Genomic DNA, 16,218 nt, shown 5'->3' on the forward strand with positions numbered 1-16,218 from the left:
ACTTCACATTACCAGTGCATATCAATACCTGCCCTCCTTGAGTATTACCATAGTTGCAAATTGGACAAAGTTACACACAAAAAGCAAGGCCTTTTCTTACAATTTTGGCAAGATTGACTATCAAGCATATAAATTATAATAAACCCCGTTATCGACGGGAAACCACCTTTGACACTGACTAGCACAATCTTATAGAAAAGCTTAATTAAAAATACAAACATGTACAGGCCAACACAAATGGCAATTATGTACAAATGTGAAAAAATGAAATCACATATTTAAATTAAACTTTGTCACATTTTTGCACTCAACTTTATAAGTTTTTATTTCTTTTTTGTTTTCCTACAGCAATAACATAGCATCTAGGGCTACAATAGGTCAATGTCAGTACAAGCCACAACCAACTATGGCGGGAAGTAATTGTAAATCAGGGTGAAAACTAGACAGGACCTACCTTTTTGGTCGATTGAGCGTATTGCGGCTCTGGTGCCAGATTGGGGTTGCTGGCTCTGAAACAGATGAAAATGGCGCATGTGGAAAGAACAAAAACAAAATCTTTTTTACAATATATAACTATGAAAAATGAATGTTTAATTTGGTATTGGTCAAAAACAAGCATACAAATTGAGCAATGTTTGATCAGTTATTCTCAATTGTTATATGTGTGTGCTTATTTTTAATTTTATATGTTCAGGTATGTTTGGATTCGTCTTGTATGAAGTACATTATGAACTGTGAGTTGGAAATAATGTCTTTCAGATTTATATTTTACTGCAGCCATCACGGAAACAGTAGAAAAGTGCCTTGTTTTCCAACAAAATTGTTTCATGAGAAAAATTGAGACCGTATCACTAGGAAACAACAATTTATTTAGCTTTTGCCTACATGACTCTATATAAGTTGTTTAAAAATTTTATAAGGTATGGTAAGCCCTATTTAACCAGGAAATAAATGTCATTTTTGGTGTACAAATGACAAACAATATAACCTCATCCTCTGAATATGACAACTGTCTCTGCCCCTTCATTTGCTTCTATACAATATACATTATTGTAACCAACATTGTAAATGCATGACTGCATGTTGACAACTGTTATTGCTTGTGTCTTTATTCAGTTATTGCAAGTGCACAACCAATTACAGCATCATCTATCAATTTATCATGTCAATCAAAACAGATACACTGCCCTGCACATCTAACCAATTAATAGGAAAGTGTACATTTTTAACATGATAATGTCAATTTGATAGATAACAAGCAAATTCATTGAATTGATATCCCCCAGCCAAATATAAAGTTTGTTAATGGATGGATGAAAATCACTTTATATATGGTATAATCCTAAACAAATATTTAAGTGTATGGTTATTGTTTGTATTGCAATTCTCCTCATTGATATATATACACCCATGCAGTATCGTATTGAATTCTTGTAGTTTATCTGAGATATAGACAGTGTTCATGATTATGTATAGAATTTGATGTAAACAATGCAACAGATCTTGCACATGTAATTTTGGGAGACAACTTATTGCCTACTAAACTCACCATAGGATTATGAAATACATGCGTTTACATTGTTATAAAGAACATAACTATTTATGGTTTTACAATCCTCAAACGTTACTCATGTAATATGAGATATCATGACACACTGCAAACACTCCTGCCTTGTGGTGACTTATATATAATCTACTGACATTTTTAGTGGTACATGTAAATGTACCTTAATGATTCATCAATAGTGGAGGGTTAAAGTCCAAAATGGGTAATCACAGTTGAATCATAAATAGAATTCCCATCATTTGTGTATGATAACATGATTGAGATTTAAGATGTTAAGTCATTATAATTATTATCCACACCATTATTTCAATAAAAACCAAAATTGTTGTGTTAAAAGACATGGCTTAATGACTGTTATAATAATATTGATTAAAATAAAAAGAGTATTATTGGCAAAATTTAATAAACTTTAAATTTGAAATATCTTCAAAAACAAGTTTGATCACTTATTTATTTTACAATTTAAAATATGATAAAACCCATATCAACACATTATAAACGTCTTAATTAGTGAATGATTGTTTCTAATTGTTCTCCAATTTTCTCCACATATTTGTTTACGTGGTATAACATTCCACACAGTGCATGCCAAATTAGTCAATAAGTTAGACTTTGGGACAAAATACCTTTAAAATTATGCCTTCTCAAATTGCTGACAATAGAAAATATTATTACTGTTAAAATAAATGAACATTGATTATTTTTCCCACAAACCTTTGTAGCAATATATCTCCTTTTACATTTGCTGCAATATTTCTCCCCAAACCTGTGTTGCAATATTTCTCCCTTAACCGTTGATGCAATATTTCTCCCCTAACCTTTGTTGCAATCTTTTCCCAAACCTTTGTTACATAACTTACAATATTTCTCCCCTAACCTTTGCTGCAATATTTCTCCCCAAACCTTTGTTGCAATATTTCTCCCTTAACCTTTACTGCAATATTTCTCCCCTAACCTTTGTTACAATATTTCTCCCCTAACCTTTGTTTCAATATTTCTCCCAAACCTTTGTAACAATATTTCTCCCCTAACCTTTGTTGCAATATTTCTCCCAAACCTTTGTAACAATATTTCTCCCCTAACCTTTGACCTTTGTTGCAATATTTCTCCCAAACCTTTGTAACAATATTTTTCCCCTAACCTTTGTTGCAATATTTCTCCCAAACCTTTGTAACAATATTTCTCCCCTAACCTTTGTTACAATATTTCTCCCAAACCTTTGTAACAATATTTCTCCCCTAACCTTTGTTGCAATATTTCTCCCAAACCTTTGTAACAATATTTTTCCCCTAACCTAAGGGCTGCTGAATAAAGCCCCTTCTGAGCAGATTTTACATTGTGAAAATATCTATCAAGAAAATACGTTTGTTGTTTAAAATCAGACAAGCCAATACAAATCTGTTTCGGAGATCTCATCAGGTTGATCAATTCTCACCAAATTTGCTCACTTAGGACACAATTGGTCCAATTGACATTTTAATACAAAAAAAAATCTTGGGAGGTGGGGGGGGGGAGCTTTTGGCTTCAGATGTTTACAAAAATTGTACTATTGGATAAACAGGTCCATCGAAAAGCCAAGACTGGATTATTTTTTCCCATCTTTGGATTTATATGTGCTAATACAAGGATGCCCCCACATTCCACTTGTGTAAGATCTCCACTAAGGTAGACAATAAATTCCCAGCTGCTATTGAATGTCCCCACCCCTTTACAAGTGTACTCTTATAAATGTTTTTGTGCCTCATTCAATAGTGTATCAGTCGTATCACTGCAGATAGAGATAACACCTGGCACTTTTCCTGGATTTGCAGATTTACAAGTACTAAAGGCACATAATGCCCAAGTACTGAAAACTGCCCTACATCCATCAGAGGTGGGGGAACAATAACCATGGAAAGGGATTTAATGATCAATCCCCACACAAGTTATGTGGCCTGGTAAAGCATCGAACCTGCAGTCTTTAAAATTTTAAATCGTCAAGTTAACCCTATATCACTTAGACACCTATTTTGACACTTTTGTAGTCCCATAGAAAGTTAAATTCAATTAAAGACCTTTCTTACTAAATTCAAGTTAAAAAGCTTCATTTCAAACCCTTAGATACTGATAATCAGCAAACGGAATAGAACCTGAACAGACCGAGTTACTCGCAGGCTGTTCTGGTTTTATGATGTTTGCACATGCACAAAGCCATTTTCACTTTGCATCTAAGTGGGAAAGGGGGGTTAAGGGAAAATCTTTTTTCAACTTATTCGTGCAAATAACTTAAATGTTTTTGATTTTTGTAATAAAATTAAAAAGTCAATACATACCCCTGCTCTTCCTTAGTCGTGTCTGAAATAAAATAATAAATATTATAGAATGAGAACACAAACACATTTATTCAGTACATCAGTGAGTGGTAAATTATTCAAGAATATGATCTAGTATAATTATTGATTTCATAATGATTTGACATATTTTTAATTAATTACATAAGAATATAAACTGTTACCAGATAAACCATATGTACATGATGTTTGTTTGCAATTAATATAATCATTAAGGTTTTATATAGTCATATATTCCATGTATTTCTTTGTAAAGGCAGGTCATGCATACACATGAAGCTGTAAATGTGGTTTTATTTTTTTTATAAATAATTGATTAGAAACCATACATTAAAATATGCATGTTATATATTGCTATATTATATTTTATAATAATAATAATATATAATAATAATTATATTAACACTGAGAAAAGTATAGTGCTCAAACAGCCTTCACTTGATAAACAGACTGCTATAAAACTAAAATATATTATAATAGAGGATAAAAGTACAAAACATAATAAATACAATCAATTTTCTAAATAGCAACACAATAAAATCACCATATTTATCAGAATTTTGACTTCTTCCCACATAATCATTGAGTTGATACAGATTACTAAAGCATAGAAATCTGAAGCACAACAAGGGATCTAACAATAAACCATATACTTAACCCCATATCACTACCCCTAATTCAATCATTTCATGATTTTAGTTTATAAGCAAACTTCCCTACTCATGCAATCCCTCAATGTTGCTTTAAACACTGACTGCAACTAGTCTTTAAGAGGCTTAATACATTAACTGTGAATATTATTAGCAAGAAAGGCAGAAGCCCAATGCCTGTAATTTAATTGCATTAACCACCCTTGCAATGTTCATGAAATACATTTAGGGTACAGTTTAGTTTGTGGTCAGTTTCATTTGTAATGCTAAATGGGAAACACAATATCACAAAGTTGTATGGTTTACTAAAGCTTACAGGACAAGCTCAACAAAGCAGGTAACTTTGTTGAACCAGTGAAGTCACTATATTTTATAAGTGCAAGTTACAATTGTAATGTGACAAGCATTCATTATTTGTTAGTCTATGCAAAACCAGGGCTTTCCCTGGCTCAAAAATTTCTTTAGCCAAATTCGCCTTGCTATAGCAAAATTCTTCAATTTTTGGCTCTTTTTAGGTTTCAATGAAGAAAAAGTTGTAGCCAAATAGAATTACTTAAGCCAAATAAGTCAATCTGTAGCCATTGGCTAATTTGGCGAATGGCGGAGTAATCCCTGCAAAACTTGAAAAAATATAAAAGTATTTGCATTTCATGAACAATCATAAATATCATAAATGCACTTCAAAAAATATGTTGTAATATCTTTAAGTGCAAAGCAAATATTAACCTCATATATAGTGCACCTTAGCTTAATTGGTCTTTCCACAATTCAACCCGCTTCCAAACCATAAGCAAAGCATTTCTGGGTAATGATTGGAAAGCCATTGTTGTCAATTCAAAACAGGAGTGTGACTCTGGTTATACCTCGGTCATAGGATGAAAATACCAACCCACCCCCTCATCATACTGGGTCACCCAAAATTGGTTTTCACAGACCCAGTCTCTCAATATAAATAAGGAGGAAACAAGAGATGTGTTTGTCAGAAACACAATGCTCCCTACTGCGCCGCTTTGAAATATTTTTTTTATTATATCCCTTTAAAAATATTACTTCCCTTGTGAAAATGATCTGTTCCTGCCAAATGATATAAAATAGAAATATATCCCTTGAAAGCTTGTTACTTCTCTTGGATTTTGTTATTTGACCTTTGACCTTGAAGGATGACCTTGACCTTTTACCACTCAAAATGTGCAGCTCCATGAGATACACATGCATGCCAAATATCAAGTTGCTATCTTCAATATTGAAAAAGTTATGGCAAATGTTAAAGTTTTCGGACGGACGGACGCACAGACAGACAGACAGACAGACAGACAGACAGACAGACAGACAGACAGACAGACAGACAGACAGACAGACTGACTGACTGACTGACTGACTGACTGACAGTTCAACTGCTATATGCCACCCTACTGCGGGCAACAAAAGTGGGAAGGAGGGGATGAAAATAAACCAGATAAATTCAGTTTATAACTGGACACTGTAGATGCTTTTTAATGTATCTGCAACATCTACAATAAGAATTGAAATTTCTCAAAGCAATTTGGTTCAACTTGAACTGAGATAATTATCAAAGTCACCTATTTTTGGTCTTTCACTTTCACACCAGCCAAAGTACAAATCTTCACCATCTACAAGGAACTAATTGTGTCAATAATTACAGGAAACGAAGCACTTATTTGACATAATAGATGTTTCCATATATGTTCACGACCAATGATTTCTTACACTTAATGCCTCTTCAACCTACGAGGTATCAACAAGGATGTACATGTTCATGTTATTTATGTATTTGTTCACCATTTTCTATGTTACAGATATGAAGTCACAGCTTTGGGCTAACCAATTCACTAAAGTTATTCAGTCATGATAGTAACCTTACTATTCAATGTGTCAAGGTCAAGCCATTTAACCAGTTACTTTGTACACATACTAATGCAAGTAACAACTGTGCAATCTAAATCAGAGTTGAGAGCAATGAATTGTTCAAGAAATGATTTCATGATCAATCACCACACAATTAGTAACATGTCTGTAGGAATCAAACCCACATTCCTCGGTTTGATAGTCAAGTGCTTCAAGCTCACATCACTTAATGATTTGCAATACAAAGTGTTAGAAGACTTCATAAAATGATAATTTTAAACTTAATCTTATTTTTACCTGCATACAAATATGTTGTTGTTTATTTGTTCATTTTCAATCTCAAAGTTCAGATGTTTGCCCCAGTACCCAGGGTGTCAAAATTATTCTAAATTAAGGCTATGTTAAAAACCTTTGATTCAAAATGACAACTGGGATGTTAAGCTTTTGGGAACAAGACTATTGCCAAGCAATAAAAGTCCCCTACCGGCTCCACCATTGTCAGAAATTCCACCATTGTCAGAATACTTTTTTATTTGTTGCCAAAGCAACTAGAATTTTTGACGTAGGAACAAAATAAAATGATGTGCATAATGTCCATATTGCCATCTATCCATGGTCTAAGTTTCATGAAAAAATATTAAGAACTTTTAAATTTATGGCAGGATCCAGAAAAAAACACCATTTTCAGCAGTATTTCTAGTATATTTTTTGGCATAGCCACCAGAATTTTAGACGTAGGAACAAAATGATATGACATGCATAATGTCCATATTGCCATCTATCCATGTTCCAAGTTTCATGAAAAAAAAAAGAACTTTTAAAGTTATCGCAGGATCCAGAAAACCACCATTTTCAGCATTATTTGTAGTCTATTTGTTGCCATAGCAACCAGAATTTTTGACGTAGGAACAAAATTAAATGATGTGCATAATGTTCATATTGCCATCTATCCATGTTTCAAGTTTCATGAAAAAATATTAAGAACTTTTAAAGTTATCGCAGGATCCAGAAAAAAACACCATTTTCAGCAGTATGACTTGTCTATTTTTTGCCATAGCAACCACAATTTTTGACGTAGGAAAAAATGAAATGACGTGCGTAATGTCCATATTTCCATCTATCCATGTTTCAAGTTTCATGAAAAAATATTAAGAACTTTTAGAGTTACATGTATTGCAGGATCCAGAAAAAAACACAATTTTCAGCAGTATTTCTAGTCTATTTGTTTGCCTTATAGCAACCACAATTTTTGACGTAAGAACAAAATGAAATGACGCGCATAATGTCCATATTGCCATTTATCAATATGTTTCATGAAAATATATAAAGAACTTTAAGAGTTATTGCAGTAACCAGAAAAACACCATTTTCAGCAGTATTTTTAGTAGATTTGTTGCTATAGCAACCACAATTTTTGACGTAGGAACAAAAATGAAATGAGGTGCATAATGTCCATATTGCCATCTATCCATATTCCAAGTTTCATGAAAAAATATTAAGAACTTTTAGAGTTATCGCAGGATCCAGAAAAGTGTGACGGACTAACGGATACAAAACCATAAGTCCCCTCCTGTGAAACCGGTAGGGGACTAAAAAAACGCCTTGAAAAGATTACGGGATACATTTTAAGCTTTTGTTTGTTTGTTCACTATCAGCATGCATTTAAACAAATCCAGTGTCTTCATGCAAGATTGGGTTTCAACAGTTTAAACCCAGTATTTATCTCAAAAGAAATTTTTGCTCAAATACTGGTAGTAAATTTGGATGGTCACACAATTACTTCACCTAAAATGTAAAGCTATTTCCCTGACAAACAATAGGCCACACTTGTTTGTGATTTTGTTTGCATCTTGTTAAGCCAAGAAACCAAAAGGTTTACAGATAGAGGATACTCATGTCTATACACAAGATGACACTGCATGCCATGCTCATATAATTTTATGGTTGAATGTGTTAGCAGTTACTGTAATTGATTATCCCCACGCTTTTTGAAAAAAAGGTGGGGATATTGTGGTGATCTCCGCCGTCCGTCCGTCTGTCCGTCCGTCTGTCCGTCCTGGCCACTATCTCCTCCTACACTAAAAGCACTAGAACCTTGAAATTTACACACATGGTAGCTATGAGCATATGTGCGACCCTGCACTATTTGGAATTTTGATCTGACCCCTGGGTCAAAAGTTATAGGGGTTGGGGTGGGGCCGCGTCAGAAATTATCACTCATTTTTTTAGGTTATTTTACATTTACTTCTTTATTTCTACACCGATTCACTTCAAATTGATACTGGACCTCACCTATGACAATACGGTCAATCTCAACCATGCATGGCCCCATTCCCAACCCTGGGGCGCCCCGCCCACATAGGCCACACCCACCAAAAATTTCCATTTACTATAATTTTTTCATTTCTACACGGATTCACTTCAAATTGATACTGAACTTTTGTTATGACATTAGGGTCAATCTCAACTATGCATGGCCCCAATCCCAACCCTGGGGCGCCCGCCCACATAGGCCACACCCACCAAAAAATTCCATTTACTATAATTTTTTCATTTCTACACGGATTCACTTCAAATTGATACTGAACTTCTCTTATGACATTAGGGTCAATCTCAACTATGCATGTTCCCATAACCAACCCTGGGGCCCCGCCCACATAGACCACACCCACCCAAATTTGCCTTTACTATAATTTCTTCATTTCTACACTGATTCACTTCAAATTGATATTGAACTTCTCTTATGACAATACAGTCAATCTCAACTATGCATGGCCCCATTACCAACCCTGGGGCGCCCCGCCCACATAGACCACACCCACCCAAAATTGCCTTTTACTATAATTTCTTCATTTCTACACCGATTCACTTCAAATTGATACTGAACCTCTCTTATGACAATACGGTCAATCTCAACTATGCATGGCCCCATTACCAACCCTGGGGCGCCCTGCCCACATATGTCACACCCACCCAAAATTGCCTTTTACTATAACTTCTTCATTTCTACACCAATTCACTTCTAATTGATGATGAACTTCTCTTATGACAATACGGTCAATCTCAGCTATGCATGGCCCCATTACCAACCCTGGGGCACACCTAGGTCAAACATTCGGCGTGGGGATACGCGTCGGCCTCTGCCGCGCCATTTCTAGTTCTAAATTGAAGTAATAGCCAGTTTTTCAGCTTCAGTTACAATTTTAGGCAAATCCTAAGCTTAATTAAACTAATTGCTCCAAATTACAGCACACAATTTAACTTTAAGTTCAACGTAATTTCCACACATGGACAATGTCACGATAATTATCACAATGTTATGCTGTATAAACCATGGAAAAAATGCATCCACATGCACTGTTACTTGAAATCAACCTCAAACTTATGTAATGCACAACTAGTTTGCATTAAAACCTGGGGCTAATAAATAATATCACAACATCAACAGACATGTCACATGCATGCCTAACTAGATAAGGTAAACCTGACAAAAACACAACTTCTTGAAATAAATTGACTTCACCTAAAATGCAGCAAACAAGCTGAAGCCCCAAAAATATTGTTGGTATCAGATCAAATTTAACCCTTTCAGTGCTGAAACAAAATTTTGAAGGACTTTGCAAACAGTTTGGATCCAGACAAGACGCCACAGAACAGGATCCAAACTGTTTGCTATTCTGATAGTATTCTTTGAAAAAAATGAAAGAAAATGCTAATTTTAGAAATTCAGCAGAAGACAAATTTCCCAGCATGCATAGGGTTAAACCTATGGTATAAATAGGTACAACCAGAGGGGGGGGATTAGATGCACAAGTTAAAGGACACTGAATCTCTTGCCAATTCAAGCTTGAAGTTCATGATTACAACCATGTTTACTGTGACTTGAAATTGTGTACTTTCAACTGCTACAAAACAGAAATGTTGGGTTAACAATATTGACGCCTATTACATGAAATTGCACTTTAAAATGTGACTTAAGTATTGCTACTTTCACAGTATTGTAAATTTGAAAGATTACAGTGATTTGATGGACAAATGAAATGTTTTCATGGTAATAAAATTGTTGCAAATTGGGATATTATATGGGTTTTGTCAAGTGTTTTGTAACTAAATTTTAGCAAAACTGCACTATAAGTTGAATCTACATTACAAAATTGAATTACTGCAAGCTACAACATTCCAAAATGGACGACAATACAAACATTTATCAATATTATTGAAAGGAATTAACGCAAACCGACTGAAAGACAACATTTCAGGAAGCTTATAAATGTTTCACAAACACTTATCCAACAATTTATAAAGTTTCTTCATACTAACAGTATGCTTCATATCAGACTTTCATCTTGGAAATGATTAATAAGGCAATGTTCATGTATGCTTCAATAGGGTGAAAAACCAAGAATGTTTTCCCACAATTGTTGTAATGACTTCATAATACTGTCAAGTAAACAATTAAATTCTAACACAATATTCTATGATGTCTCTACGGACTGAAGTACACAATTATTGTTGTCAACCAACCACTGATGAACGACGCAAACAGAAAGTAAAATGCACTTTATTGAAATAAACATCTCTCAAGGGCCAGAGGGAGTACACTAAATAATATCCTGTTTAGCAAACATACAGGGTTTCCAAAATGCCCGGTTAAATCCCCAAAAAGAAAACATTCTTTAGATCGTCATCGAGATTGTAAGTATTGGCTTTACTCAAGACACAGACTTGAGACTGTCTCTGTAAATCTTAAGGCTTTGGATGCAATCAAGTTTAAATACTTATTTGGCTTCAATTTTATAACGGCAAAAAGCATGATTAAACAAAAGATGTGTTTGTCAGAAACACATTATGCCCCCTACTGCTCCGCTATGATTTCTTAATTGTTTTTTATCATTTGGCAGGTACAGATAATTATCTCCCTTTGAAGCTTATTACTTCCCTTGGATTTGTTTTTTTGACCTTTGACCTTGAAGGATGACCTCAACCTTTCACCGCTCAAAATGTGCAGCTCCATGAGATACACATGCATGCCAATTATCAAGTTGCTATCTGAAGGGACATAGAAGTAATGAGCATTTTTCGAAACCTAAACGCAAAGTGTGACGGAAAGACAGACAGACAGACGGACAGATGGTCCGATCACTATGCCCTCCTTCAGGGGCATAAAAACTACGATCAGATATAAACATTACTTTAATGTTTTTGTCATTTTTTGTGACAATTTTCAAAAGAACACTGGGAAACTATTAATTTTGTAGCTTTTGAATGTTAACTCTCAGCATGCATTTAACAAGATCCACTGTCAACATGGGATGATTGGGTTTCAACAGCTTTGAAAAGGCTTACAGTCTATTTTACCGTACATAGAAATGAAAGACATGTCACATTTGGCGTTTTAGTTGGCTGACAGTAGTAGTAAATTATTGTGTAGTCGCACAAAAACACTTCACTTAAATTTACAAGTTATTTGCCTCACAAACAATACCCCACATTTTTTCACTATATCTTTGTTTGTACATCGATAAGGGACACTCAACTGCGGACAGATTATAGAGAAATGTTGCAATGGTTAGGTTTTAACATTTTTAGAAACATGATTTTGAAGATGTGAACTGCACTCAAAAGTACATGAATATGATGAATTCAACTGTACTTAAGTGTATTAGATGATAATGAGTTTGTTTTACTGCATATCAAGTACCTAGTATTCACATGCCGATTCTGTTGAAAGGGTAAAACACTTGAATTCATAATTTGCATTATCAAAGTCGCATATTAAATGTTCAGATTTCAATAAGTTAGAAATTATACAATATTCAAGCTGCACTGTCTATAAAACCAAAATACCAATTCATTTTTTTTTTTAAACACCAAATGTGATTATAACACATGGACTTTTCAGGACAATTTTAGCATATGGACCTTGTCAAAATAAATTGTTATCTTGGAAAAAGCCTATGGCAAAACAATGTGTAAACCTGGATTGTCTAGTTTAACATACATACAAATGGAGAGGGGGTGTTGGACTGTAGATAATATGCACAATTTAAACAGACACCAAATGAAATGATCTGTGAAATAGAGCCTGACGTTCTTGTGAACAACCATGTGAATGACAACTTTTGTTTGTGCACTTTTTAAAAAGACTGAAATTTTGCCTTTTCAGCTCATTCAGGTCATGTTCAGTACCAGGGTTTGGAAACAGAAAATGTTTTTGCCTCAGTTACAATGTAGTTATGTACAGGACAGTTTCACATCAAATTGCTTTTGTATTGTTGCTGTTAAATTATTGCTGACTTCATGGATACTATAAAACAATTAAAACCAGAATTAAAAGTCTTCATGAATACTGGTAACAAAAAGAAATTAGAAACTACTGGTTAACTACAGTGCATGATGCCTTTTTAATCTATTCTACTAAGGTGCATACATGCAACATTCCAAATCTCACAACAATACAAACACATCAACATTATTGAAAGGGATTAAGGATACCAAATTTTTCAATACTTTACAGCTGTAGGCTACAAACTGTTACTTTAGATAAATTCCGTAAGTCCCCAACTTACTACCAACAAAAATGTGCACACTATTTTTGTAAAAGATTAACCAGAAAAAATAACTAAATCAATCTACATAAATATGAAATAATGTATGGCAACGTGCTTCAAAATCACTTTTTACCCTTAACAATCTACATAACTTTCAAAGGCTGGTTATTTTACGGTATATGGAAAATGCTACATGCCAGATATATGTTTTTTCTTAAAAAATCAATCAATATCCAATACCTGTCCTCGGTCATCATTCTGTTTTCCCACAGAACCACGTTCAAATAGTTCCAATAGCTCTTTGTAAATATTGAGCAACTAGTTTAAGCCTGATTTAGTGTTAAATCATTTATTACAGATGGGGTTTAGGCCATTGAAAATATTGAAGAATAAGATATGGTATATCTACGCACTACTGATCTTACCAGATAAAACCACTTTGAAAGTTATTGGATTGTTTACAAAACATTTGATTCGACATATTCAAAGTGAATATTAAAAGTATATAGCCTTATTAATAATTACTGAAACATGAAAATTGAGTGTCCTTAAACAACAATGTATTATTAGACTTTCTATTTTAAAGCCCGAGTCATGAAACAATTGTTTAATTGTAGCCCTTTATGCAACTTATGACTGCTTAAATTTTAGCTTCACTAAGCTATACATATTATTGAGTCAATAGCACTTTATAACGCATACGGTTTCCCCATTCTCTAGCATCAATGTATATTACAAATACAAATGGTATAACCAGTTCAAGCCCTTTCATAGCCAAAAGCATAATAAGCTTTTTCTTCACCATGCATGTCTTGATAGGTCCCTTAAGGCCAGTGTTGTTCATTGGTTCGATTCTCAGACATTTATGTTGAAGTGTAAAACAATTTAGCATATTCAAAGACTTTTTTAAATAAATTTTAGGGAATACCCAAACTATACACGGAACAAAGGAGGTTAAACACATGTGAAACAAGGGACAAAATTGTCACAAAACCAGGTTTTCATTGTGAAAAAAAAATCTGATTAAGGGAGACAACTCAAACTGAACTTTTGAAATGAACAAACAAAATTAACCCCCTTTGTAAGTTTGTTTCACAATAAATCTATTTTAAGTTGTGGTGACCTTGACATTGGAGATATTGACGTGATTCTTTCGTGCGACACACCGTCCCATGATGGTGAACAAATGTGCCAAATAATTGTAAAATCTCACAATTAATGACATAGTTATGGCCCAGACAAGCTCATTTATTGCCAATTTTGACCTTTGAACTCAAAGTGTGACCTTGACCTTGGAGATATCGACGTAATTATTTCGCGCGACACACCGTCCAATGATGGTGAACAAATGTGCCAAATGATTTTAAAATATGACAATGAACGACATAGTTATGGCCCGGACAAGCTTGTTCCGCCCGCCCGCCCGCATTCGCCAATCAAATAACCAGTTTTTTCCTTCGGAAAACCTGGTTAATAAAATATAAATGGTAAATGCAAAATTAAATTACTGTATATAAACAGTGCTCCAGCTAGGCCTAAATCAAAGGGCGCCGCGCCCTGCCATCCCGAACCTCCGCCCTGCCCCCCCGAACCTCCGCCCTGCCCCCCCCCCCCTAAAAAAAAAAAAAAAAAAAAATTTTTTTTTTTTTTTTTTTTTCATGTGATAATTCATAAATCTCCTATTACATTGTTATTAGTTTAATCCTCATTGTAGACATTATATTTGAATGGTTTAATAATAATGGGAATAATACAATTATTTATAACATATAAATTAACATGCAATAGGAAGCATTCCAGAAACATCCGCGCGCTCGAACATGCCCTTTTTACAAAATACTGCGCGTCAAAAGTGCCCTTTTGACAAAATACTGCGCGTCGAGAGTGCCCTTTTGACAAAAAAGCCCCCCTGCCCTTTTCAAATCCTAGCTGGAGCACTGATAAAGACAATTGTAAGGGTAGGGCGTTTATTGCCAAAGGAGAAATCTTAGAACAACAACAATAACAAGAGTGCCAAACTGTCACAAGATACGCCCATTCGAAGGTTTTGGACACCATGCTCAATGCTTGAAAGTGTCCTCAAGACCTAGTTATTGACCCGGCATGACCCATATTTGAACTTGACCTAGATATCACTTAGATGTAACATCTGACTAAATTTGGTGAAGATCAGATGAAAACTACTTCAATTAAAGAGCGGACAACATGCTTAATGCTTGAAATGCACTATGTGACCTCGTTTTTGACCCGGCATGACCCATGTTCGAACTTGACCTACATATCATCTAGACACAACTTCTGACCAAATTAGGTGAAGATCAGATGAAAACTACTTCAATTAGAGAGCGGACACCATGCTAAATGCTTGAAATGCACTAAGTAACCTCGTGACCTAGTTTTTGACCCGGCATGACCCATATTTGAACTTGACCTACATATCATCTAGACACAACTTCTGACCAAATTTGGTGAAGATCGGATGAATACAATTTGAATTAGAGTCCGGACAAAGTGGCGCCGTTGAAAATGCACTTATTGACCCTATGACCTAGTTTTTGACCCGGCATGACCCATATTCGAACTTGGCCTATATATCAACTAGATGCAACTGCTGACCAAGTTTGGTGAAGATCGGATGAATACAATTTGAAATAGAGTCCGGACAAAGTGGCCCCTTTGAAAATGCACTTATTGACCCTATGACCTAGTTTTTGACCCGGCATGACCCATATTCGAACTTGGCCTAGATATCAACTAGATGCAACTGCTGACCAAGTTTGGTGAAGATCGGATGAATACAATTTGAATTAGAGTCCGGACAAAGTGATGCCTTCCGCCCGCCGCCCGCCGCCCGCCCGCCGCCAAGGGGTTTCACATAATACGTCCCGTATTTTATACGGGCGTATAAAAAGGAAAGGGCAACAAACAAACTACAAGCAATATACACAAAGTACTTCTACAACATCTCTGTTAGTTGTGTACACAAAAACTTGCAAAATGCAAACCAAGCCGTTGTTTTCAACAGAAAATACCAACCACTTGTAAACTCACGCACACTTACACGACTCTCCACCTGGACACATTGGTCCCGAGTCACGACTCCGAGATCTCCAAATCATTACGAGGGCACATATTAAAATAATACCCACTAATCCACCAATAACACCCCCAATTATGGCAGCAATATTGGTAGTCGATCCTGAAAAGCATGCAAAAATTGAAAGCATTTACTGACCAATTTTTCAGCTAACGTG

The 16,218-nt window shown here is 34.9% G+C and overlaps 1 protein-coding gene across 4 annotated transcripts in view; it reads right to left on the reverse strand.

Annotated features, from left to right (window-relative positions):
- LOC127835199 (nectin-3-like protein) overlaps window positions 1–16,218 on the reverse strand; it is a 237,605-nt gene that overhangs the window by 12,656 nt on the left and 208,731 nt on the right. For all 4 annotated transcript variants that reach the window (XM_052361522.1, XM_052361524.1, XM_052361521.1 and 1 more), the window contains exons 6-7: window positions 3,880–3,901; window positions 455–509 (exon numbers count right to left, since the gene is read on the reverse strand). In XM_052361522.1, coding sequence (XP_052217482.1) covers window positions 455–509; window positions 3,880–3,901 — 77 coding nt within the window. The remainder of the gene's footprint in view (window positions 1–454; window positions 510–3,879; window positions 3,902–16,218) is intronic.

The sequence above is a fragment of the Dreissena polymorpha genome, chromosome 6, assembly GCF_020536995.1.
Source record: "Dreissena polymorpha isolate Duluth1 chromosome 6, UMN_Dpol_1.0, whole genome shotgun sequence".
In the NCBI taxonomy this organism is placed as follows: Eukaryota; Metazoa; Mollusca; class Bivalvia; order Myida; family Dreissenidae; genus Dreissena; species Dreissena polymorpha.